At 36.6% G+C, this 26,323-nt stretch overlaps 1 protein-coding gene across 2 annotated transcripts in view; it reads left to right on the top strand.

Moving 5' to 3' along the window:
- The window catches only part of PRMT3 (protein arginine methyltransferase 3), a 129,701-nt gene that overhangs the window by 3,091 nt on the left and 100,287 nt on the right, over positions 1-26,323 (top strand). Inside the window, exons 4-9 of one of the 2 annotated variants that reach the window (XM_025286293.2) lie at positions 951-1,000; positions 1,645-1,747; positions 11,227-11,386; positions 12,583-12,727; positions 17,322-17,387; positions 24,578-24,699. In XM_025286293.2, coding sequence (XP_025142078.2) covers positions 951-1,000; positions 1,645-1,747; positions 11,227-11,386; positions 12,583-12,727; positions 17,322-17,387; positions 24,578-24,699 — 646 coding nt within the window. The remainder of the gene's footprint in view (positions 1-950; positions 1,001-1,644; positions 1,748-11,226; positions 11,387-12,582; positions 12,728-17,321; positions 17,388-24,577; positions 24,700-26,323) is intronic. The other variant, XM_025286294.2, reaches the window with a different exon arrangement.

The raw sequence follows: 26,323 nt of genomic DNA, 5'->3' as shown, positions 1-26,323 counted from the left end.
TACTAATAACTAGAAAGGACATTACTGAAGAATAGCAAATAGGCAGATTTTAGGTCTTAGATATACAGTTATGTTTGTGAACCGTAAGTTCAACCCCAGCTATTTTTGTAAGACAAAGTACTGTTTTCATTGTTTTTTTATATTTTATATTTCTAATGTGCCTTTTTAAATTGGAATCATGTTTAATATAGTTTTATGTTTTCACTTATCAAATGGGGGTTTTGTATGTTATGCATATGAAACACTTTCATATGCCAGTATGTTCTCATAATAGTCTTTTGCCAGGGCTTTCCTGGTGGCTTAGCGGTAAAGAATCTGCCTGCAGTGCAGGAGGCACAGGAGCTGCATGTTCAATCCCTGGGTCGGGAAGATCCCCTGGGGGAGGGCATGGCAACCCACTCCAGTGTTCTTGCCTGGAGAACCCCACGGACAGAGAAACCTGGAAGGCTGCAGTCCATAGGGTTGCACAGAGTCAGACATGAGAAGTGACTGAGCACAGCACATGTTCTCGTAACAGTCTTTCTCATGACAAATAATAATTGGTTGGACATGCTATTTGCTCTCCCTTATTTTAAATGCTGCTTCATTTCTGAAAAGATGAGAACCAGATAAAAGCCTTATTGTTTTTTCATTTGTATCATTTAACTTAATGTAAAAGCTAGTACATTTTATATACTCTGTGTTTGGTAGATACTATAAAAATTGGGAAATTAGAAAATTTGGCTCTAGTGTCAACTGCCAAATACTTGGTAAAATCTAGGGCCTAATTTTCCTTATTGATATTTTTCTGAGAAGAGTAGAATTCTAAAAATTCCCATTTTCTAGAAATGCAAGGAAGGCGTTCAGAAATTTGTCATCTATGGCTTTTGTCTCACCAGAGAAGCATCTCTGGAGCAAGTCAATGAAACAAAACTCATGTTGAAATACGTGAATTTTTTTTTCCCTTTTAGGACTTGAATTTTATGGATACATTAAACTGATAAATTTTATTAGACTTAAGGTAAGATGGTAGCTTAATTTACAATTTCATTTAAAACCTAAAGAAATACTGCAGTGATTATCAGTGCACCCATTTTTAAGAGAATATGAAGAGCTGCTGTATAAGGAAGTGTTTTAAATTTGACACTCATCATATTGGAATCCTGGACATTAGGAACTAGCACAACACGTAGCACCAGGTAAATGCATGGTGCTTACATGCATACACAAGTACTGTACTTAACGTGTGGTACCATACGTACTTACCATGCTTGAGTATGGTTTTTAATTGCATGTGAGAGATGAATCAGTATTATGTGGCAGAGTAATTCAGTGTCAGATAAAGAATACAGTCTTTCTGTAAAAGCAGAAATTTCTGATTTCTAGTGTGATTTTTTTAAGTGCTTTGGTTGCAATTTTTTTGTTCTGGTCAGTTGATATTTATATTGCCATTTCCCCCAAATCCAAACAGTATAAAACTGTGCACTGAAACAATTAAGCAATCATTCAGTCAAGTTAATGAAATGGCAGGTTGACACAGGTTCATTTTAAATAGCAATTGTGTGTTAATGTAGACATGCTTTCCTTTTTTGTTTAATTTTCTTTTGGTAAGGGGATTGTGTGATTATGTGCAGTGAAAAAATATGCAATTGGTTTTACTTCCAGAATCCTACAGTTGAATATATGAATTCCATATACAATTCAGTGCCTTGGGAGAAAGAAGAATATTTAAAGCCAGTATTAGAAGATGACCTTTTACTTCAATTTGGTAAGCTGAACATACGGCATCTACTTTAAAATAGGGTCATTTGTTACGGCAGAATAGTGGTTAGGTTTTACAGGAGATATGTTACGTCCTTGATTCTCGAAAGACCTTTTGGGTAGTTGGTTTCAGTAGGTAAGTTAAGTCACTTGAAAAGTGAGTCACGCTAACAGTTACCAGGGAGGGCTATGAGCTTGGGATAAACATTGTGTACAAGATGTTTGGAAACATAGGAAAGTTTAGAGTAATTTTTAGTTGGCAGACTAATTTTTAATGTAACTCAAATTGACAACTTTTAAATCTAAATTAAAAAAATTAAATCAGATATAATATTTAATAGATTTAAGTAAATTTAGCAATATTTGTTGTTTTTACCTCATCATCAGATAATTGACTTTTCTTAAGATATCTAATTTACAGAGCTGTTGTTTTGGTGCAGAGCAGACTCCATGCGAATTCTCATGGCCTTTCCCATGTACACTAACTCTTAAGCCTGCCTTGTGGCAGGTTCACTCATTTCTTGACTGTAGCTTTCTTTCTGAGTTATTTGCTCTGTGCTTTGGTTCATTCCTTATTGAACTGGAATCTTGTGAAAATTCATTTGGCTTCTTAATTGTCCTTTATAGATCTAATTTATTGGAGTTCATAATTTATTATTGTTATTTTTTAATTTATTACTTTCTTTCATGTTTCTCTGCCAGTTGGGTGACATAGAGGTTTGCTGTCTTTAGACCAGCAAGACTGTTCTAAATAGATACGTACTTTCACAGAGAGTAGTTGGACAATATATATTTGTGCAGTTCTCTGATAAGTGAGAACTGTGGGAAACCACTCCTTTCCTTAAGTGCCATTAACGGGAGTTGTATGGCAGTGTGATGCTGTAGTAAGAACCTTAAAGTATGATTCAGGGACTGAGTGACCCTGGACAAAGCACTTATGCTTTCTGTTTTTAAGTCTTCATCTGTAAAATGAGAACTGGGGCCAGATTTCCAAATTTATTTCTAATTCTAAAATTTAGTGAGGCCTAGGTTGATCCTTTCTTGTTTTTATAACCCCTCTTAAATTTTATTTTCTCCTCTGAAGTGACCAGAGTGATCTCTTTGATACATGACAAAGTGCCCTCTAGGTGTTCTTCATGACACCCTAAGCTCAAATTGAACACTCACAGGTTAAAAGTAGTATGTTAAATTCTTTTCATACCTAACAAATGAGTCCTTCTTATAAAGAGCCCATAATCTAATAGTAGGTATGTTTTGTTTTTGAGTGACTGTCCTGTGTATTTTATTAATAATATATGGTGGAATGTAGTAAGTTTCATGAGAAGTAGGAAGAATAGGGCAGTTCAGAAGAGAAAGCAATTACTCAGATCAATAGATACTGAGTGCTGTGTGCTGATGACAATGGATGCAGACCAGTATTGAACGCTTTACTTTCCAAAGGTATATAAACTTCATTCAGCCTTAATTTTAATTTGTAAAAAGGAGATAATGACACCTGTCTTACAAAATTGTTGCAAAGATAATGCATATTAGCACCTGTCAGGGTAAGTGCTTAATGACAGAGAATTTGTTATTACTAATAAATAGATGGACAAGGCAATGGCACCCCACTCCAGTACTCTTGCCTGGAGAATCCCATGGACGGAGGAGCCTGGTAGGCTACAGTCCATAGGGTCGCTAAGAGTCGGACACGACTGGGCAACTTCACTTTCACGCATTGGAGAAGGAAATGGCAACCCACTCCAGTGTTCTTGCCTGGAGAATCCCAGGGATGGGGGAGCCTGGTGGGCTGCCGTCTATGGGGTCGCACAGAGTCGAACACGACTGAAGTGACTTAGCAGCAGCAGTAAATAGATTCTAAGGAGTTAGATGAAGAAGTCATGACTGAGATTTGGAAGAGTTAAAGGGCCTAGGGAAGGAAGTGGACCTTGAACTGGCTATGCTCACTGTGTACTATTTGCATCTCTCAAAGGATCTGTGGGCTTCCCTGGTGGGCCTGCTTTAGGACTCCATGCTTCCACTGCAAGGGGCGCAGGTTCAGTCTCTGGTTGGGAAACTAAGATCCTGCAGCCAAACAAAAAAGCCTTAGAAAGGATCTGTGCTCCTGGCCGTTGGTGGAGCGAGATGGAAGAGAAGGTCTTCATTCCCCTGACTCCTAGCTTGGTGACCGACCTTTTCACCTCCACTGCCCTTCAGTAAATATTTATTGAGCATCTGCTTTGTATTTTGGCTTTTGAGGATATAAAGATGACTAAATTTAAAAAGATGACTAAGAAAATAGGCAATGAATGTCTAGTGTAAGAGGGGAGAAGTAACTATATGATGGAGAAACCTGTCAAACACTACCATAGCCAGGTAATCCAGGTTAGCATCATCAGTAATAAGTCATGTTGATAGTATAAGCCCTTTGTACGATGTGATGAAAATAACACTTTACTTCAGTGGTCTTCCCTCCAGACCAGTAACCTGAGTATAACCATGAAAAGCCATCAGACAGACACAAAGTGAGGGACATTGCACAGAGTGTCTGGCCAGTGCTTCTGAAAACTGTCCATGTTGTTAAAAACAAGGAAAGCCTGAAAAGCTGTCATAGACAAGAAGGGTTTAAGCTAAACACGTGTAGTATCCTGGGTGAAATTTTGGAACAGAAACAGGACATTAGGGAAAAACTAGTGAAATCTGAGTGAATAAAATGGAGTTTAGTCCATTTTTTCTTTTTAAATATGGTATAGTATTTGAAACATATTCCACAAGGGATTAATATCCTTTTCATATAAAAGGCCTCTTAAAAATTAAGGGACAGAGGATCAAACAATTGATGGAATAATAGGGAAAGATACGTAGTTGGACTGTAGACCAAAAAAAGGTATAAAAATAACCCAACAACAAGTTACCATTTCTCACTTCTTAGACTGGTAAAGATTTTTACAGTACGACGGCACAGTCTGTTGACAAGGCTTTGGAGAGATAGACATGTCATACACTGCTGCTGCTGCTGCTAAGTCACTTCAGTTGTGTCTGATTCTGTGCGACCCCATAGACAGCAGCCCACCAGGCTCCTCTGTCCCCGGGATTCTCCAGGCAAGAATACTGGAGTGGGTTGCCATTTCCTTCTCCAATGCATGAAAGTGAAAAGTGAAAGTGAAGTCGCCTAGTCGTGTCGACTCTTAGCGATCCCATGGACTGCAGCCTACCAGGCTCCTCCGTCCATGGGATTTTCCAGGCAAGAGTACTGGAGTGGGTTGCCATTGCCTTCTCCAGTGCATGAAAGTGAAAAGTGTTTGCCAGTACCTAACAAACCTGAACATGAACTTTTAAACTGAGCAGTTTCTCTCATAAGAATTGGTCTGGAAGATACACCTCCAACACTCTGAAAATACATAGAAAACGTGGTTATTCATTGCAGCATTGTAATTTCACAGTGTTGAAAACAACCTAACTGTCCATATATGGGAGAGTGGTTGAATAAACTGTGGCACGTCCATACTACAGAGCAGTATTCCTGTATTACAAGGAATGAACTGAGCTGGTGCAGAATGCTGTCCAGGACATTCTGTCTTTTTTGTTGTTTTCGTTTGTTTTTTTGTAATTTTTTGGTTGCTCTCTGTAGCATGTGGGATCTTAGTTCCCTGAACAGGGATCAAACCTGCACCCCCTGCATTGGAAGCACAGAGTCTTAATCATTAGACTGCTAGGGGAGTCCCAAGATGTAGTGTCAAATGAAAAAGGCAAAGCTCAAAAGAATATCTAGTATAATACTCTGTGTAGGGAGAGATTTGAGAAATGCTTATGGGTCTGCTCATTTTTGCGAATGAAATACAGGAAGCATAAACTAGAAATTGAGATTGGTTACTTACTTGGATTTGTGAGACAAGGATGGAAAGGAGAGCAGAGACTGATTGGTAACAGATGAGGGAGTGACACCTTCACTGAATATATCTTTGTACAGCTCTGACTCTCAGGACTGTAGTCATGTTTTTTATAGCCTTCATATAGTTAAAGAAATCAGCAATGATGAGTCTGAATGGGTATGAGGGTGGTGTTGGTGTGAGGTGGAATGCAAGCACTAACAGATGAACTGAACTGTAATACAAAGGAATAATGTAACCCTACTGCAGAGAGAGGGGAGGAAAAGAACTACGTGAGACCTTGACTGGATGTTGTGCTGAGGCTACAGATAAAAACAACTGCATCAGTGCTATAATCCAGTAAGAAAAGGGGTTTCTTGTGGGGGGCGCTGTGTGTGTGTGCACACGCATCAGTGCCATAATCCAGGAAGAAACGATGTGTGCATCAGTGCTATAATCCAGTAAGAAAAGGGGTTTCTTGCAGGGTGTGTGTGTGTATATATGTGTGTGTACTCAGTTGCTCTGTCATGTCCAACTCTTTGCGACCCCGTGCTCTGTAGTCTGCCAGGCTCCTCTGTCCATGGGATTTTCCAAGAAAGAATACTGGAGTGGGTTGCCATTTCCTTCTCCAGGGGATCTTCCCAACCTAGGGATTGAACCCATGTCTCCTGCATTGGCGGGCAGATTCATTACCACTGGCCACATGGGATTCCCTTCTTGGAGAGTATGGATTACCAATTCTGACACTATTTTTGCATATGCCAGAATGGAAAAAGTAAGTTAGTATGTATAAGAACCAGGTTTCTCATTGTTGGAGAAGGAGAATGAATTGAAGGATGAAATAAATCTTGTGATGATAGATGAGAATCAGAAGTACAAATTCACAGTATTTCTTATATAGACAGATAGACACAGAAATAAAGATGTGTGTGCATATATAGGCAGATACAGAAGTATAGATGTGTGTGGGTTAGTATAACATATTTATATATTGTCTAGCTCTGCTGAAAGGGCCTAGAAAAATGTCAGTAGCAGTGAGCATCCCTTGTGTTCAGACCTTGATTTACAATCCTTGATTAATATAAGGTGCCAAGGGTCCTGAGAGAGGTGATTGATTTAGTGATAAGGCAGGGAAAGTACAAGATAAACCTGGGACATCTTGTTCCAGAAAGTAAGGAAGTATTTAAGAAAAAGTGAAAAGAGACTTACCTAAAGAACTCAGGAAACCAACCTGAAGGAGCTCCTAATGGCCAAAACTAATGGAAGAATTTGATTAACACAGAAAAGGACAGTGTTCAGTTTTAACCCTTAGGATAATATAAAGTGAAAGTGAAGTCGCTTCATCCTTGTCCGACCCTTAGCAACCCCATGGACTGCAGCCTACCAGGCTCCTGTGTCCATGGGATTTTCCAGGCAAGAGTACTGGAGTGGGGTGCCATTGCCTTCTCCGATGCATGAAAGTGAAAAGTGAAAGTGAAGTTGCTCGGTCGTCTCTGACTCTTAGCGACCCCATGGACTGCACCCTACCAGGCTCCTCCCATCTGTGGGATTTTCTAGGCAAGAGTACTGGAGTGAGGTGCCATTGACAAAACTGGAACGGCTTCAATGCAGAAACCAAGGGGTTTCCAATGCCCATAGATAAAGATTTGCCCAAGCAAATTCTAGAGGACATGTACATAATTTCAAGAAGTGAGCTGCATGTCCATGAATTCATACTGACATGAATAATCAAATAAATGGGAAGAAGTAGCTCCACTTGAGCGTTCAGTTCAGTCGCTCAGTTGTGTCCGACTCTTTGCGACCCCATGAATCACAGCATGCCAGGCCTCCCTGTCCATCACCAACTCCCGGAGTCCACCCAAACCCGTGTCCATCAAGTTGGTGATGCCATCCAACCATCTCATCCTCTGTCATCCCCTTCTCCTCTTGCCCTCAGTCTTTCCCAGCATCAGGGTCTTTTCAAATGAGTCAGCTCTTCTCATTAGGTGGCCAAAGTACTGGAGTTTCAGCTTCAACATCAGTCCCTCCAATGTACACCCAGGACTGATCTCCTTTGGGATGGACTGGTTGGATCTCTTTGCAGTCCAAGGGACTCTCAAGAGTCCTCTCCAACACCACAGTTCAAAAGCATCAATTCTTCGGCATTCAGCCTTCTTTATAGTCCACCTCTCACATCCATACATGACTACTGGAAAAACCATAGCCTTGACTAGACAGACCTTTGTTGGCAAAGTAATGTCTCTGCTTTTGAATATGCTATCTAGGTTGGTCATAACTTTCCTTCCAAGGAGCAAGTGTCTTTTAATTTCATGCCTGCAATCACCATCTGCAGTGATCTTGGGGCCCAGAAAAATAGTCAGCTACTGTTTCCACTGTTTCCCCATCTATTTCCCATGCAGTGATGGGACCAGATGCCATGATCTTAGTTTTCTGAACGTTGAGCTTTAAACCAACTTTTTCACTCTGTGCTTTCACTTTCATCAAGAGGCTCTTCAGTTCCTCTTCACTTTCTGCCATAAGGGTGGTGTCATCTGCATATCTGAGGTTATTGATATTTCTCCCAGCAATCTTGATTCCAGCTTGTGCTTCATCCAGCCCAGCGTTTCTCATGATGTATATATCTGCATATAAGTTAAATAAGCAGGGTGACAATAGACGGCCTTGATGTACTCCTTTTCCTATTTGGAACCAGTCTGTTGTTCCATGGCCTAAGTGTTGCTTCCTGACCTGCACTCAGGTTTCTCAAGAGGCAGGTCAGGTGGTCTGGTATTCCCATCTCTTTCAGAATTTTCCACAGTTTATTGTGATCCACACAGTCAAAGGCTTTGGCATAGTCAATACAGCAGAAATAGATGTTTTTATGCAACTCTCTTGCTTTTTTGATGATCCAGTGGATGTTGGCAATTTGGTCTCTGGTTCCTCTGCCTTTTCTAAACCAGCTTGAACATCTGGAAGTTCACGGTTCACATATTACTGAAGCCTGGCTTGGAGAATTTTGAGCATTACTTTACTAGCGTGTGAGATGAGTGCAATTGTGCAGGTAGTTTGAGCATTCTTTGGCATTGCCTTTCTTTGGCATAGAATTTCTATTAATAAATGTTGGAGGAGAGAGACAGAAAATCAGCATTAGGCAAGTAGGCAGTAGTAACTTGCAGAGAATAGCCGCCCATGGATGCTAAGATTAGTGGGTGAAAACTTAGGTGGGTGAGATAGGATTTGCATAGCTCAAAGTATCTCCCCTAAGAAATTTGTTACAAGGGGATGTTAACTTTTGTGGAAAAGCCAAGCAGACCCCACCACAACCGAGTGATCAAGGTTAACATCACCAGTAATAACCTTATTGACATCATGAACCCCTTTGTGTAATGCTCTGAAGAGACAGCATTGTTTCTCTGTTGTCCTTGCCCCAAGTGTATAATCTCATTCCAGTAGTGAAAAGCTCATCAGACAGTCCCAGGCTGAGGGACATTGTACAAAATTACTGATGAGTGTTCTTCACAAGTGTCAAGGTAGTTATTGGGCACATTATTGTATAAATGGGTCACAGTTCTAGTATTTTTCTTCAGATCTTTTATGTCTTTTTGGAGTTTTAAAAATCTGCCTGTATCAATTGTTGATTGAGGTATATTTGAATCCCTGACCGTGATTAGAGGATTTTCTGCTTTTACCGTTAATTGTGTCAGCTTTGGCTTCATGTATTTTGAAGCTGTCTTGTGAGATTTATTCTCATAATTGTTAGGTCTTCGTGATAAACTGACTATCTTTTGTGGTTGTTTCCAGCTGCCAAGATGGAGTGTCCAGGTGATTTGAGCTTCCTCAGATAGAGTATAGATGTGGCAGTTCTTCCTGAGTGTGGTTTAGGACTTTGAATTAGACTGTTTTGGTATACTATAGGTATGAATGTTAATGTTTACTGAATCCTTTCTCATTTTCAAAGCTATACACTTAACCATTAATTTATAATTATCTGTGTGCAACTGGCCTGTTATATCCAGGAGTTGTACATCTTTGGATTCAACCAACCTTGGATCAAAAATATTCAGGAAAAAAAATTCCAGAAAATTAAAAAAAAAACTTGAATTTGCTGCCCAGTGGCAACTACTTACATTGTATTTACAACTATTTGTATAGCATTTATATTTTACTAGTTACTATAAGGACTCTAGAGATGATTTAAAGTGCTAAGTGTAAATTGCCATTTTATACAGGGACTTGAGCATTTGTGGGTTTTGGTACCTGAGGGAGGTCCTGAAACAGAGCCCCTGCAGATAGCAAGGGACAACTGTATTATTAATACTTAGTTTTTATTCTGACTAACTTATTGCAGCAGAAAGCAAAACAGAGAAACTAGCTGAAACAAATCAATTTCTTTGTTCAGTTCTTTAACAAGGTGGTTTGCAAACAGTTCAAAGAATTTTGAAGAGAAGATACACAATGAGAGTTGTAGTAGGAAGTAGAGAAATGGTACACCGTCCTTTAACAGTTTGGCAGTATTTTGTTGCTGCTGTTAATTTTGGGTGAATTAAATAGTGGATGAATCTATAGTTTTTAAAGCAAAGAGTCAGTATTCTGCCATACTGATTATCCTGCACTGCTTTTATAACAAGTTCAATTTATACGTTAGTCTTTAAGTTATATAATATTGTGAATTTGTTAAACTTAGTATTTTGTCCCAGCTCTAAAGAATTGTTGCAAGTAAAGACTGAATGGGGAAAAAAAAAGTCCTGTTTCCCTCAGTGCTGCTCTGAGGAGACAGTATAATACCTGCATTGTTTTTATTGCTTTAGGTTGATGTGAAAGTTAATTAGACTAGTCAATGGACATTGAAGTTCTATACAACTCACTAGCTCCGTATATTAATTTCTGTTTTCAGAATTAATGATTTGCATACATTAACTTCTATAGCAGAAGTTACTAATTTACATATAGTGAAATTAAATTTAAATCAATTTTTAATAATATTAGGAATTAGGATATTTAACAATATCAGCACTAAGGCAGTGTATAGATTGCATACCACCTTACCCAAGATGAAAAACTTAGTGAATGTACAAAATTCCTTACCTCCATGGTGTTCTTAAGGAATATCCAAATGTAATACCTGTTTTTCTACAGGTAAAGACCCAGAGACTAGAGGTGGCCCTCTGTGATGGCAGGACATGGGCTAGAAAGGCAGGAATGGGTTTGAATCATAGTTCCCTCATTAAACAGCTGTATGACTTTGGGCTAGTCAGTTTCTCTGAAATTTATTTTTCCCGTGTCTTAAAACAGGGATAAATGTTTATATTTTAGGTTTGTTTTGAAGATGAAATGAGATGTGATACATGAATTTGAAACATACCGGATCAGTAAATATTAGAACTTTTTTTCCTTGTACTTTTTTGCTTTGTCCTGGGTTTGATTCAGTGCAATTACTGTTTGTTTGTGTGTTCAGTTTAGCCAACTAGTGAAAAACTTAGACTAATAGCATGTTCTTTATAAACTCAAAACAATTTGGATATTAAGTATTTAATTAAATGTACTGATTTTTCTCAGTTGGCTGCATAATAGGCACTTAGTATATATTTATTTGTAACACATGTATATGTGCTTCGTTGTTATAAGATGGCCTGAAAATAATGTCCATTTATTTTTTTAGATGTAGAAGATCTTTATGAACCGGTCTCAGTCCCATTCTCATATCCCAATGGGCTCAGTGAAAATGCGTCTCTTGTTGAAAAATTGAAACACATGGAAACCAGGGCACTATCTGCTGAAGCTGCATTGGCTGGAGCACGTGAGGACCTGCAAAAAATGAAGTAATTTATCAATCTTACAGAAAATTAATGGTTTAGATCCCCCAAATAATACAGTTCAAGTGGAATAAAGTAAAATATTTCATGTACTAGAAGGCACAGTGTAGATATTTAATTTTAGTAATATTGAGGATATGCAGTATTTTTGTACATTGTGGCTACAACTAATTAACATAAAATTCTATTCTCATATACTTCTATATAATTACTTTTATATTAATGGTAATTGTCCTCAGGAGTGTTTTCCTCTTGAGTGCTTTTGTTCCTTAATACTACCTTCTTTCTAATAGCTTTCTCCACTTTACTTTTCTTCTCCTGGGCTTTTTAAAGTATAGGGATTAGTACTTTTTAGACTTGGGGAAAATACACAGTTGAAATATTTGTTTTTAAAGAATCAAGTGATAATTATGGTGAAGTATGTAATCAGAAAACTAGCTCCATAAGATGGTTTTCTACAGTGCGTAAATTAGCATTCTGCTGGCTTAGTATATATAGGTCACCTGGGTAACACAATAAACTATAAATTCTGATTCAGGAGGCCTTGAATAGAGTCTGAGATTCTGCTTTTCTATCTAGTATATATACCTCCAGCTTAACCTGTTAGATTTGTAAGTTGGTTGCTACTGCCTGAGTACCCATTTGCCAGAATATCCAGCAGGAAAAATAGTCAAGCGAATTGTAGTTTCCCTTCCCCTTTTCTGATATTTTATGCTGAGTAACCTAGTAACCAACAACTCTTTTATCTGCTTCTTTACACTTCTTTCCCATGTATACGTTATAGGTTCCTGATGTGTTGTGATCAGAGAGGGAACTGAGTTAGAGCCTGAGTGGATGGTGTTGGTGTGTGTAAATAATTTCCAGTTTGGATTTGCCCATATAACCCTTCCATGATATAATAAGATTTTGGAACAGTAGAAAAGTGAATATGAGTCATAGTATGCTTATTTTGTTGGTCGAAAAGGATCAACAGCCATAATTTGCAGTTGCCTATGCTTTTGTGGTGCAGAAGGAATGCTTCCAACTGGGTTTGAATGTGCCCGTTGCTTAAAATCCAGCAGGGGGAGCTTTTCGTTGCTTAAGGTAGAGCGTGATTTAGAGGCTCATCACACTCCACACTCCCCTCCTACCTCTGCCTCAGCCTTTCCTTTTTTCATGGTCCAATAAACTTGTCTCAAGGGTGTATTTCAAATTGATTACAGACAATTTGCTCAGGATTTTGTGATGAACGCAGATGTCAGAGCCTGCCCGTCATCTACCACTGCCATTGCAGACCTCCCGGAGGATGAGGATGGTGTTTATTTCAGCTCCTACGGGCATTATGGGATACACGAAGAAATGCTTAAGGTTAGAAAAGAGCACAGATGTGCAAAGTCCGTACTGAAGGAAAGATAGAGTGAAACTGGTTCTTAACACACATGCTGTGGTAGAACTGCCTTTTTCTTTTTTTTGAGAACTGCTTTTTAGATCTTTTTGGTACTTGATAGCTCATCTTACGTTGAAAAGATTATAGAAGCATCAGAATTACTGTAAATTCTACTTAAGATCATTATTAATCTTTGTTGTGAGATTACTTTTGCTTAAAATAGAACAATGGGAAAAATTGCTAATTTTAGGTTTCTCATGAGCAACTTTTAAATAGGAAGAAATAAATTCTGTGTTTGCCTTTTAATGTGTGAAGGAGAAATTAGTGTTTTAATTAGCAGTACTGTCATTAGTTTAGGCAAAGAATAATTCTTTGGTACAAAGTTAGTTGTAGATAATTCTCACAGTTATAGCATAACTTTTTTAATTTGAAATCAATGATAGAATTTCCTAAGTTGGATCAGAGACTTGAACTTGGTTGGTTTTAATTTTTGTAATGGTAATGATTATATAAACTATAAGTAGATTTCTAGCTGTACCTGGTATAATAGATACATTTTATCTTCTATTATAAATTATAAAATATCAAAGTGTAATTTTTTAATTTAGTAAAAGTGAAAATATCTAACAAATAGTTGGAGTTTAAAAATTATTGAAAATTTTCGATGTTTATCTCTGTCAATTTTAGATGTCACTACCTTTTTTTTTTCTTTCTTTCTTAAAACCAACAAAAGAAAAATTCCCTTTTGAATCCTTCCTCAGAAGATTGATTTATTTTACGGAAGCCTGAAGACTGTGTTCCTTGAAACATACCTATTTAAAATAACCAGGAATATTTAATAACATGTATATATTTTGTTGAGTCAGTTTTGCAGGATTGCAGAGTTGGAGGTTTGCTGATTAACAGTAATTGTAATTATTTGGAGTCTTTTAAAGCAATGTCATTTCATTTCTTCACTAATGACTTGTCACGGTTGGTTGTGCTTTTTGTTGTTACTTGGGTAGTTGCATAGGATTGCAAATAACAGTTGTAAGTAATAAATTATTTTAAGTCCAGGATGAATTTATTTAAAAGAAATGGACATACACTGTTTTCCTCATTAAAATTAATTTTATTGTGTCTAGAATATTTTCTTTAAAGGAGTTTTTCTTTGCCCATGTTTGTCATTTTAAATCACCCCATCAGTTTCAATGCCATGAACCTTTAATGCTTTTGATAGGGAAATTGTATTGGATTTTTCAGACTGGTAAGTTACTGAGACTCCTAGAAGATAGTACATCTGAGTGCTCTTGGTTTAGTCATCTGGAAAATCCAGTTTGGACTTATTTCCAAATCTCTCTTCTGGACCCTTGTAGCTATATTTCAGTAACTAGAGGATTTCATACCTGATAGAGTATCTTTAAGTCCTTTTGATAATACATTAAGAAGTTCCAGCTGAAAGTTCCCAGTGCTGTCTTTTTCTTTTAGATCTGGAATCACTTAAGAATTCTTATTAATATAATTTCCCATGCCTTAATTCCCCTTAGCTGATATATAGTATAACCACCTCTCCTTGTATCATAGGAAATATGGATATAGTTCATTCAAAAGACTGTCCATTTTATATTTTGCTGAGTTACATACTGTGGGGAAATATGAAATATTGCCTTATGTCACACAATATTTCTTCTGTTTCCTATCAAAACAATTCTTAGCACATACAATTTGTTTAAGGTTGTGCTACTACCAGAATCTTACATGATCTTTACAAATCATTTAAAATTGAGAAGCCATACATACAGGACTTGTTTTTATGCTTAGAATTGGCCTTGCTTTTATAAAAATATTATTTGGATTTTTTGTTGCTTAGTCTCAGATACAATATTTTAATGACACTATTTTGGATATGCCTTATTTAGTGATTATAAATAAGGGTAGTTTGTAATCTTATTTTTTAGAATCAAGATGAAGGTAACTTTGAATTCCAGAGATGTAGTTGATCCCAGAATAGATGACATGAACTTTCAAAATCCTTCGCCACTTTATCTTTCCTTTGTTGCTAATGTTTTAAATCTGAGATGTAGCTCTCTCTCTCTCTCTCTGTTTTTTTCCCCCCAAGAAAAACATTGTTTATCCTGGTGAACATTTATCCAAACTATAGTACCATTAAATAATTTTTCTTTACTTCATTTTCCTCCTTGTATTTGTAGCTGACTCAGGCATTCTGTCCACCTTCATGAGCCTGTATTTTAAAACATGCTGTTACTTATATCGGTAAAATTTATAGTATATAATTTTTCTGTTGTCTTTAGTCTCATACTTAAATTTTTAAAATATTTGTAGGAATAATTCCATGACACCATGTATTAGTCTTAAAAGATTATTTTGCTTCCTAATATTGAGAAGCAGAAGAACCTCTTGTTCTTTTGTGTTTCTTAGTTTTAATAGGTGAGTGCAAAAGATTAGTTTATTTTTGTTTATTACCTTATTTTGTATTGAACAGTTTTAGTCTTTTGTGACTGAGCGACTTCACTTTCCTGCATTGGAGAAGGAAATGGCAACCCACTCCAGCGTTCTTGCCTGGAGAATCCCAGGGATGGTGGAGCCTGGTGGGCTGCCATCTCTGGGATTGCAGAGTCGGACACAACTGAAGCGACTTAGTAGTAGTAGTAGTAGAATAAATTTTTAGGAATGGTTTGAGGCTTGTCTTTAATTTGTTTGGATTTTCACATTCAGTGGATTTTCCTCTCAAACATTCATTTATTAAATCAAAGCTCTGCTATGTCCAAAGCACTGTGTTTAGTATACTTTGAATTTCATTGCACCAGGGTGAGCATATGAGTGAAAGCAAATGGATGTGTAGGAAGAGCTGGATGAAGGGTTATGGTTGAACTGAGCAGCAGCGCATGGACTTAGGACAGGAGTTGGGGTGCTAGTGATTAAATTAGAGCAGTGTGATTGGTGAGAGCTTTCTGAATGGCTGCCTTCTTGACTGATGTGTTCACCCTCTGTGGGTTTTGTTGTGTCAGCAAAAATCACTGGTTATAGCGTAAGAGGAGTATAAAAATAGTAAGAATGTATGAAATGGTATTCTTTTTAAAGATTTGTAAAATTAATTACTTAATAGTATGTTTAAATTAATTTGAATATTAGATTCTAATAATCTTAAAATACATAAATTTAATAAACCTGATTTAAAATTTTGTTTGTAAAGCAGTTAGAACTAATACTATCATAAAACATGGAATTAATTATGGAATTCCCCCTGTAAAACAGCTTCTAATTTAAGACTTAGATATCTTTTTTTTTTAATTCCAATATTGGCATGAACATGGTTTTGTCAGGGATGTGAATGGTATAAATGTTGTAGTATTTGATGTTAACTACTTTTTACCAAGTGTGAAATTTAAAATTCCCGGTTTGAGATATTTTTATCAGACTCGTTTTACTCCCTTAGCAACTGTGCCCTTATTGCTTAATTTGCTGTCAGTACATGCCTCAGCTGAGGTGATTTAAAAGGGAATCGGCACTCTTCAGGAACCAACATAAATGTTAACGTTCAGTGCCTGCCTGAGTTACAGGTCATGTGAGACTCTGGAGTGAAGTCTCATAATGTGGGCTGTAGGGCTCCAATGATTTACTTTTAGGCTTATAGGCTTTTAAGCATCATTTCCTACTACAGACAGTTCTAGAAACAAAACAGGATTATAAACCACGTAGGTGCTGATTGACGACTTTCTTAGAAAACTGTACTTGGTTTAGCTTCATTTTTCATTGCTGCTGCTAAGTCGCTTCAGTCGTGTCTGACTCTGTGCGACCCCATAGACGGCAGCCCACCAGGCTCCCCCGTCCCTGGGATTCTCCAGGCAAGAACACTGGAGTGGGTTGCCATTTCCTTCTCCAATGCATGAAAGTGAAAAGTGAAAGTGAAGTCGCTCAGTCGTGTCCGACTCTTCGCGACCCCATGGACTGTAGTCCACCAGGCTCCTTCATCCATGGGATTTTCCAGGCAAGAGTACTGGAGTGGGGTGCCATTGCCTTCTCCGTCATTTTTCATTATGTAACTGTAATTTTCACATCTGTCTGTTTTGTCTTTTTTCTCTCATATTTTAACCTAGTTCTATTACAGGGAATCAGGCCCATTAGTATTAATCATCACTTGGAGTCTTATAGTGATGGTGCACATCAAGGCAAAAATATGTACATTTTTAAGAACTTAGGCCTTATTTGACTTTCATTGATGTTATTAAATGTTTTCTTTGTGTGTTGTTGCTGTTACTGTTCTTATTTTCTGTTTGAAAAAATATTTATTTGTCTGTGCTGGATGTTAGTTTCACCACACGAGATCTTTAGTTGTGGTTTATGGGATCTAGTTCCCCCACCAGGGATCGAACCTGAGACCCCTGCATTGAGAGCTTGGAGTCTTAGCCAGTGGACCAGAGGGAAGTCCCTATTATTTTCTTCTAGCAAAAAAGGATTAAACATGGGTTTCCAGGCAAAAAGTAGCTATAGAAATGTATGTGATAATTAGCAGATATCTTCCTTAAAAAATTTTATTTGTAAGTATAATGTGATGTTTTCCTTTCTCTGCCCTAGGACAAAGTACGAACAGAAAGTTACCGAGATTTTATATACCAAAACCCACATATCTTCAAAGACAAGGTGAGGAGCATAGGCTATAGAATTACATGTTTCATGTGGATCTTGGGTAGCAGAAATACTCTCTTGGGTCATTGTGACAGCAGTTGATTTCATGTGTGTACTGTGCTTAGTCACTCAGTCGTGTCCCACTCTTTGTGACCCCATGGACTGTAGCCCGCCAGGCTCCTCTGTTCACAGGGATTCTCCAGGCAAGAATACTGGAGTGGGTTGCCATGCCCTCCTCCAGGGGGTCTTCCCAACCCAGGGATCAAACCCAGATCTCACGCATCGCACGTGGATTCTTTACCATCTGAGCCACCAGGAAAGCCCAAGAAGACTGGAGTGGGTAGCCTATCCCTTCTCAAGAGGATCTTCCTGTCCCAGAAATTGAACCAGGGTCTCCTGCATTGCAGGTGTATTCTTCACCAGCTGAGCTACCAGGGAAGCCCGATTTCATGTATACTGGCTTTATTTCATGGAAGACTTTTGTGATGCTGATCTGTGGTGCAGAATACTGATAACAGAAATGCTGATTGGTGTTATTCATTACACTTTTTTTTTAATTGAAATTCATTAATTATAGTGATTTAACTTAAACTTTGCTCAGTCAGGTAAGTTTTTCTTAAACCATGTTTTTGATTTACTGTGATTCTTGTTAATTTCAAATGTACAAGATAAACCCCATATCAAAGCATTTATTTATTATTTTAGTTCACATTAATTAGTTAAAACTTAGTTTAAAAACTCATTTGGTAAATAGGGTCAAATATTTTCAGGTAGAATTTATTTTATGTGCTTTTTTTTGAGACCATTTTATGAGATACTTTATATTTTACAATTAGTCTTTATATTGCCTCTGGTTATTTCAAAGATGATCTTTCATGGTGTGTATATGCATGAAATTTGTGTCATATATTTTTTCCTTCCTTGTGAATTTTTCCATTTTTTCTTCACTTTCTCTTTACCTCCTTCTCTACATTGGCATGGTACCTAAGAGTTCAGGTTTTCTATTTGTTCTACCTTACTGGAAGTTAGTCCACTAATTTAGCCTAGTATATGATTGTCTCTGCCACTCACATACCTTTGCTTGGAAATTTTCCCCCTCTCTTGCTACTTCAGGGTCTTCCCAGGTGGCTCAGATGGTAAAGTATCTGCCTGCAGTGCGGGAGACCTGGGTTTGATCCCTGGGTCGGGAAGATCCCCTGAAGAAGGGTATGGCAACCCACTCCAGCATTTTTGCCTGGAGAATCCCATGGACAGAGGAGCCTGGTGGGCTACAGTCCATGAGATTGCAAAGAGTCAGACACGACTGAGTGACTAACATACACACACACTTTCTACTTCAAGACTATACTGGTAACATCAGGTTTTCATAGTTTCCCTTAATTTTAAAAGATACTTTTCTAAAGTTATTTCATGGACCTTATATGATATTGCAGTAGTGACCCACAACCTTAATATATTGAAAAGACTGTTTTCCTGAGTTTTATGTTGGTTGGAGTAACACATATATATATATATATGACTGGCTTTTCGTTTTCCATACCTAATGCCTAAGAGCAGTGTTTAACTTGTGACTTAGCTGAGTTGGAGATGTGAAATTTATATGGTTCTGATATCTTTTGGCCAATGCATTACCTATAAGGTAATGATGGTGTGTATTTCTTTGTTTTTGCTAATTCCCCAATAGGCAGATTATTTCCTTTTTTAAAATGTTAGTTTTTATCAGTTCTTTGTTGGCTTTTTTATTTGCGTTTTATTTATTATAGCAAAGACTAATTATTTTTTTAGTAGTTTTTATATGTGCATCTAAAATTCTAGAAGTTTATTTAATATCTTAAAAAACACTTTCTAGTGAAGCAAATAATGTTACTGTTAAAATTTTGCTTTAAAGTTACAGTTAGATTATGCCTAGGTTTTCATTTTATTTTTTGCTTAATATGTTCTATACAATTTAAACATGTACTAGTCTGGGAATCACTAGTTCTGCCTGGCTACTCAGGATCCAGCCACATAATAATTTTAGACAGTGGTGAGTCTTTGTGGGCCTCATCTATAAAATGATTTAAAAAAAAATTTTCTGGTTCTAAAATTTTAGGACTTCTGTTTTTATAAAAGCAGTATCTTTGAGCTATCTTGTAAAATATTTTAAAAATACTTTTTGATATGAATGCTGTAAATACTTTTTGATACCAATGCAGTAAGAATCTTTTAAGTAAAAGTAGTTTCTTTTTCAGTATGCTTTGAATAGACTTTTGTATTACATAAGAAAATAGTGAAAAGACAAAAGTATTAGTAATCATAAGATTAATCAGGAAATTAAGTAATTATGAATATTTCTATGTATATGAAACACATCTTACTGGGTTCATAGACCTGTACACAGTCATTATCTGCTTTAAATTTTTTATTTGTAACTTATAGAAATACCATATATATTATACACTTTTGGACAAAATACATGACCATGGAAAATATATAAAGTTTATTTTATATTGTACCTACTGCTTTTACTGAAGAGATTAAATCTGCCACACCTAAGAGAGGGCTTATTAATAAATTGGAAGTATTTTTCCTTAGTATTTTGGCTAACATGTTTTCTTTTATCAATGTGTGGTTAGGTTTGCTTGGCATTTATGGTTTCTTGAGTATAATGTAAAATATGTATCAATTTCTAACTCTTTAAAGCATATTCAGGATATAATTCTCTGTAATTAACAGTAGTAATCTGGAGATTTTATGTGATTTGGAATACTCTTCTTTGTATTGTACTATGGCTGCAGATGTAGAAAATATACTACCATACATTTAAATAGTGTTTGATAATTTATAGAATATTTTCAAACGTGTTGTCTCTGCTGTAACTAGGGATGGTAGGTATTTATCTCCATTTAATACATGAGGAATTTGAAACCAATAGGTTAAAGACTTGTCCTAAAATAGGCAACTAAAAACACAGGACTTGAAGGTTTTAGTCCTAGTCTAGTGCCCTTAACCCGGTGCCACTGTACTTTAAGGAGAAAATAATTAGGGTGGGATTCATTAATGAGTTGTTAATTCTTATTATTTTTCATGCATAGGTCCTGTGTGGCATGACAGAACATGTTCATGAAATTACTTAAATATAGTTCTTTTAAAAAATGTATGGAATAATATGTCTTCTTAAGTTTTATACCATTGTTTTTGTTTTCATTTTTCTTCATTAGGTAGACAAATTTCATATCACAGCTCTAGCTTCTGTATCATGTATTGTTTAGGGCACAGTAGAAGTTTATTTTTCAGAAAAGGGATTAAAATTTCTTTTCCTCTCCCTCCATCCTTCCTGCTTCCTTTCCTTCTTTCCTTTCTTAATATTGTTTTAATTCACAAAGCTCCTGTGGAGGCCATATGGTTTCTCAGATTTAATTTAACTTTGGGTGGCATAATCTTGTTATCGCTCACTCATAATTAATTTCTATTTGTAGTTCATTGAAGAAATTCACAGTTTGGTGCCTTTTTTATGCTTTTGATTATTATCTACAGTTAAAATGTTTTATATACATTCCTTCATTGTTTTATAAAATAATGTTAGTGTATTCTGTTATCATTCTCCCTCTTTATTGGTTCTATCAAGTTTTAGTTTATTTGCCCAAATACCTAAATCTGAGCTAGATGTAATAAATAATTAGTATGCAACTAAAAATATAATTTAAGTATGCACTTTTAAAAAAGCAGCTTGACCTATGTTTGAGTTCAAGCTTTACAGATTACCCGCTGTATGATCCTGAATCTGTTTCTTTCTCTAAACCTCTCTTTCCTTCAGAAAGAATTAAGTAAGATTTTATATATATATATATATGTATATAAATTATGTATGTGTGTAGTTTTACAAGATAATATATACTCTAATTGGAGTACATGATATATATCCTGCTGTACTTCGTTGTTGTCACTTAGCAGTTTCTCTAAGATAATCCCTTATTTAATGTTATTTTAATGGCTCAAAAATTCAGTGTAAATTGGTCATAGTTCTAATTTTTTATATTAGAAATAATGCATGTAAAAATATAAAATATTAAAAATCTTTTTATAAATGTAGGAATAGAATAATAAGATAAATTCTTGCAGAGGACTCTCTGGTTCAGAAAGGTTCTACCCTGGATGGAGTTAGTGCTGCCAGCTTGCCTTTCCAGAAACTGCATGAATGTTGATATTCAATATTCCCAAGCACCATTGCCAAAGCACTGTGCTGTCAAACTTGGTAAATTCTACACTGATCTTTTATTTTTAATTTTGCAAATATTTCAATGAAAGTTTCTGGGAAGTCATCACTTACTGTTGTGTTGTATATATTTTTACATTTTATTATTTTATGCCATGTAATATTTCAGGTTGATATACTATAACCATGCTGTAAATATATATGCTCTGTGTTATAGTATTTACTTGATGATGTGGTTAGTATATTTATTTGTAACTTAAAAAAATGGTTTTGCAGTGGTATTTTATAGATTTCATTTTACAGTTTTGAACTCTCTTAATGTGTGAAGTGGTTATGTTAAAATGTGCTGACTCACCCAAACAGGTAACATTACGGTCGGGGACAGTCGCATTCTCCCTAAGCAGCCTCAGCCTTCTAAGGGGGGCAGAGAGGATAGGGGACACAGAGTAGCAGCCTTTTGACAACCTTATTTCTTCAATAGAAATTAAGACTATTTAGATGCTGTCCTCTGGAGTCAGTTCTGATATATTTTAAAAATGTAATGAAACAGACTTCCCTTATACTAGTAAACAGTGCAGAAGATAAAATGCATAGGAACAGACTTGAGTGTGCAGGACTTACATGAAAAAGATTTTTAAAAAATGCCAGACTCCTTAAGAACATAACAGATGATTAAAACAAATGAAATTCTTACCATGTTCCTGAATAGAAAACACAAAATGAAATTGTCTGTGTTCTGTAAATTTATGTTTTCAGTCCCCATAAAAATACTGAGACTTAAAAAAAAAATAGACAAGCTGATTTTCTTATGTTTGTGGAAAAATGAATATATTACCTAGTGAAAAAGTAGTTGTTGAACAATGTAATAGATTCTTTTTAAAAAAATTTTATTTTATATTGAAGTATAGCCAGTTAATGGAGAAGGCGATGGCACCCCACTCCAGTACTCTTGCTTGGAAAATCCCATGGACAGAGGAGCCTGGTAGGCTGCAGTCCATGGGGTCGCTAGGAGTCGGAGACGACTGAGCAACTTCACTTTCACTTTTCACTTTGCATTGGAGAAGGAAATGGCAACCCACTCCAGTGTTCTTGCCTGGAGAATCTCAGGGATGGTGAAGCCTGATGGGCTGCCGTCTATGGGGTCGCACAGAGTTGGACATGACTGAAGTGACTTAGCAGCAGCAGCAGCAGCAGCCAGTTAACAATGTTATGATAGTTTCAGATAGACAGCAAAGGCACTCAGCCATACATATACATGTATCCATTCTCTCCCAAACTCCTCTCCCATCCAGGCTGTTTCATTGAGCACAGTTCCCTGTGCTATACGGTAGGTCCTTGTTGGTTTCCATTTTAAATAAAGCAGTGTGTACATGTCCATCCCAAACTTCCTGACTATCTCTTCCCCCAATTCGTCCTGCTCCGGCAACCATAAGTTTATTCTTTAAGCATGTGAGTCTGTTTCTGTTTTGTAAATAAGTTCATTTACAAAGATTTATTTCGTGTCTGACTCTTTGCAATCCCATGGAGTATAGCCCACCAGATTCCTCTGTCTGTGGGATTTCCCAGGCTAGAATACTGGAGTGGGTTGCCAATTCCTCCTTCAGGAGATCTTCCAACCCAGGGATTGAACCTGCATCTCCTACATTGCTGGCAGATTCTTTACTGTTGAGCCACTAGGGAAGCCCTATAGATTGAATAATACGATAGATAAATTCTAGTTCTGTTTTTCTTACAGTGGCTTCCCAGGTGGTGCAGTGGTAAAGAATCTACCTGCCAAGCAGGAGACGTCTCATGGGTTTGATCCCTGGGTCGGAAAGATCCCCTGGAGAAGGAAATGGAAATCCATTCCAATATTCTTGCTAGGAAAAGCGCTTCATGGACCTATTTAAAATTCTAAAAGAGTGTGTGTGTCCTCTCCCCTTGCCCTAAGCTCTGCTCTGTGCTTGAGTTTTCTTTATCACACTACTTTTCCCTATTACTCTCTATTTATTCTTGGTTGTTTCTGAGTATTTTGCTTAATGTGTTTCCTTGGTAATTTGTTTTGTTTATCTATTTATTTATTTTTTACTGTGAGCCATGCAGATTTCATTATTATTATTCTGGGAAGAACCATATGAAATTCTTGATTAGAAATAATTGTTACATTCCAATCCCCAATAACATATTAAATTTCATTCTTCTTACTGTTTCTACCATTGATAATGAATATCTTTTGAAAACTTAAATTCTCAAGTTACTGAATTCTTAAAAGCCTATTTTTTATTGTATCTATAATTAAATGAGTTGAATATTAAACTTTGGAAGTGGAGTGGGTATGACAATATTCTATATTATAACCATTTTTAAATTATATTGGATCAGACTATCCTGCTTAGGTTAACTTCTGGTCCTTAAACTTGAGAAAGCTTATTTCTGTTAAAATTTAGGATTACTGAATCTAAGTTAGAGCGTACATACAATAAGGAAATAAAAGACAGACTACTTCCCTAGTAAGTCTGTGGGAATTGCTCATTTCATATAAAACATTTCTTAAATTTACATTGTTGCATATGATTGCAATAAACTGTGGCCAAAACAGTTATGAATTTAAAATAATATAATTATATGTTCAATTTACCCAAGTAGAAATTATTACCATGTTTGGTGAAGTTTAAATTTTGTTATCTATTCCTAGCCAGAAACATCATCATGTATGAATAGGATTTAAAGTGTTGCTGCTAAGTCTGCTAAGTCACTTCAGTCGTGTCCGACTCTGTACAACCCCATAAACGGCAGCCCACCAGGCTCCCCCATCCCTGGGATTCTCCAGGCAAGAATACTGGAGTGGGTTGCCGTTTCCTTCTCCAGTGCATGAAAATGAGAAGTGAAAGTGAAGTCGTTCAGTCCTGTCTGACTCTTCGAGACCCCATGGACTGCAGCCCATCAGGCTCCTCCGTCCATGGGATTTTCCAGGCAAGAGTACTAGACCTTCTCAATAACATGTATTCTTTTTCTTTTATTATTATACCAGGTAGTTTTGGATGTTGGTTGTGGAACTGGAATTCTCTCTATGTTTGCTGCTAAAGCAGGGGCAAAGAAGGTTCTTGGAGTTGATCAGTCTGAAATACTTTACCAGGCAATGGATATCATAAGGTAAATGCATTTTAAGGCTTGAGTTAAGATTATTTTTAAATTTGATGATTAGTAGATTTTCTTGTCTTTAATAGCTGTCCAGTGCAGACCTAAAGCCCTTATCTTTCAGTAAAATTTCATTCCAGCACAATAAGATTTTAAGTTGAATTGACCTAAACATGTTTGAAGTATGAACAGTCTTTTCACTCTCCTTATTATGAGAATTATTTTTATATAGTTTTCTGTCTTTTCAATTATGACTATGGATATGCTAATTATAATAATATTAAATTAGAAATCATGGACGTATAGGGTAATGTTAGAAAATGCGCTACAAAAGTCAATATATCAGTCGTATTTTGTTTACCAGATAACAGTTCAGCCAAAAGAAAACTAAAGGTTATCATTTTCCTTTTAACAGTACTGGTAGCCCTATGCCTCCTCAAATTAAGATGTGAAGTCCAAAATGGCTACACACGGATTAGAGTGGATTTAGTTTATCCCCTAAAACTTAATTTTATTCTCTAAAAATACATCCTCTCTTTGAGGACTTAAGTTAGGTTAATTGACCAGTGGTTGATTTTACAGTTGGTTTATATTCTAGTAAGAAGACCTTTATTTGAATTACAACTTATAAAACTAGATTTGGTTAGTTGAGTACCTAACCAAAGCATGTTACACTTGCAACTCTTGAGTAATTTCCAAAATAATTTTAATAACAGGCTTCTCAGCAATTCTTTTTCCCCCCAGGGTTATTAAGATATAATTGACACATAACATTGTGTGAGTTTAATGAAAACAAATTATAAATGTATTTCTTTGCTACTTTAATGTATTAACATAATAGCTACCACCATAGTGTTAGTTAACATCGCCATTGCGTCACATGAAATATTGGGTTGGCCAAAAAGTTTGTTCCAGTTTTCCCTCACATCTTACAGAAAATCCTGAATCAACTTCTTGGCCAACCCAATAATTACCATTTCTTTTTTAGAGGGAGAACACTAAAGGTATACTCTCTAAACAACTTTCACCATGCTTATGTTACATTCTTGGCAGTGATCCTTCAATGGTCCTGTCACTGATGTGTATATTTTATTCTTAAAATTGATTAATGTTGATCTTTTCTGATTTGTATAACATTTAAATAAATACAATTGTGTAAAATGTTTAAATTTACGATTTTATTGCATAGTGTAGAGTGTAGTGTTGTGGTTAAGCATGCAAAGTGTCAGGCTTCCCTCATGGCTCAGAGGTTAAGAAACCGCTTGCAGGCAAGAGACCTGGGTTTGATCCCTGGCTTGGGAAGATCCCCTGGAGGAGAGCATGGCAACCTACTCCAGTATTCTTGCCTGGAGAATCCCATGGACAGAGGAGCCTGGCTGGCTACAGTCCATGGGGTTGCAAAGAGTCAGACATGACTGAGCATCTAAGCACATACATGAGAAGTTTCAGTTGGACAGTTTTGAGTCCTTGCTCTGCGCCTTCCCCATTGTTTGAACTTCGATTAAATATCTAACCTCTTTGAAACCTCAGCTGTTTCATTGTAAAAATGAAAGTAATGATGATAAGGAGTCAGTAATGGTTATGTACAAGGTAAATAAGTTGTAAGTAAAATACACACCTCAGTCTCTTTGGCATATTG

Source organism: Bubalus bubalis, chromosome 5, assembly GCF_019923935.1.
Source record: "Bubalus bubalis isolate 160015118507 breed Murrah chromosome 5, NDDB_SH_1, whole genome shotgun sequence".
Taxonomy (NCBI): Eukaryota; Metazoa; Chordata; class Mammalia; order Artiodactyla; family Bovidae; genus Bubalus; species Bubalus bubalis.
This window is presented reverse-complemented; position numbering and strand designations above follow the sequence as displayed.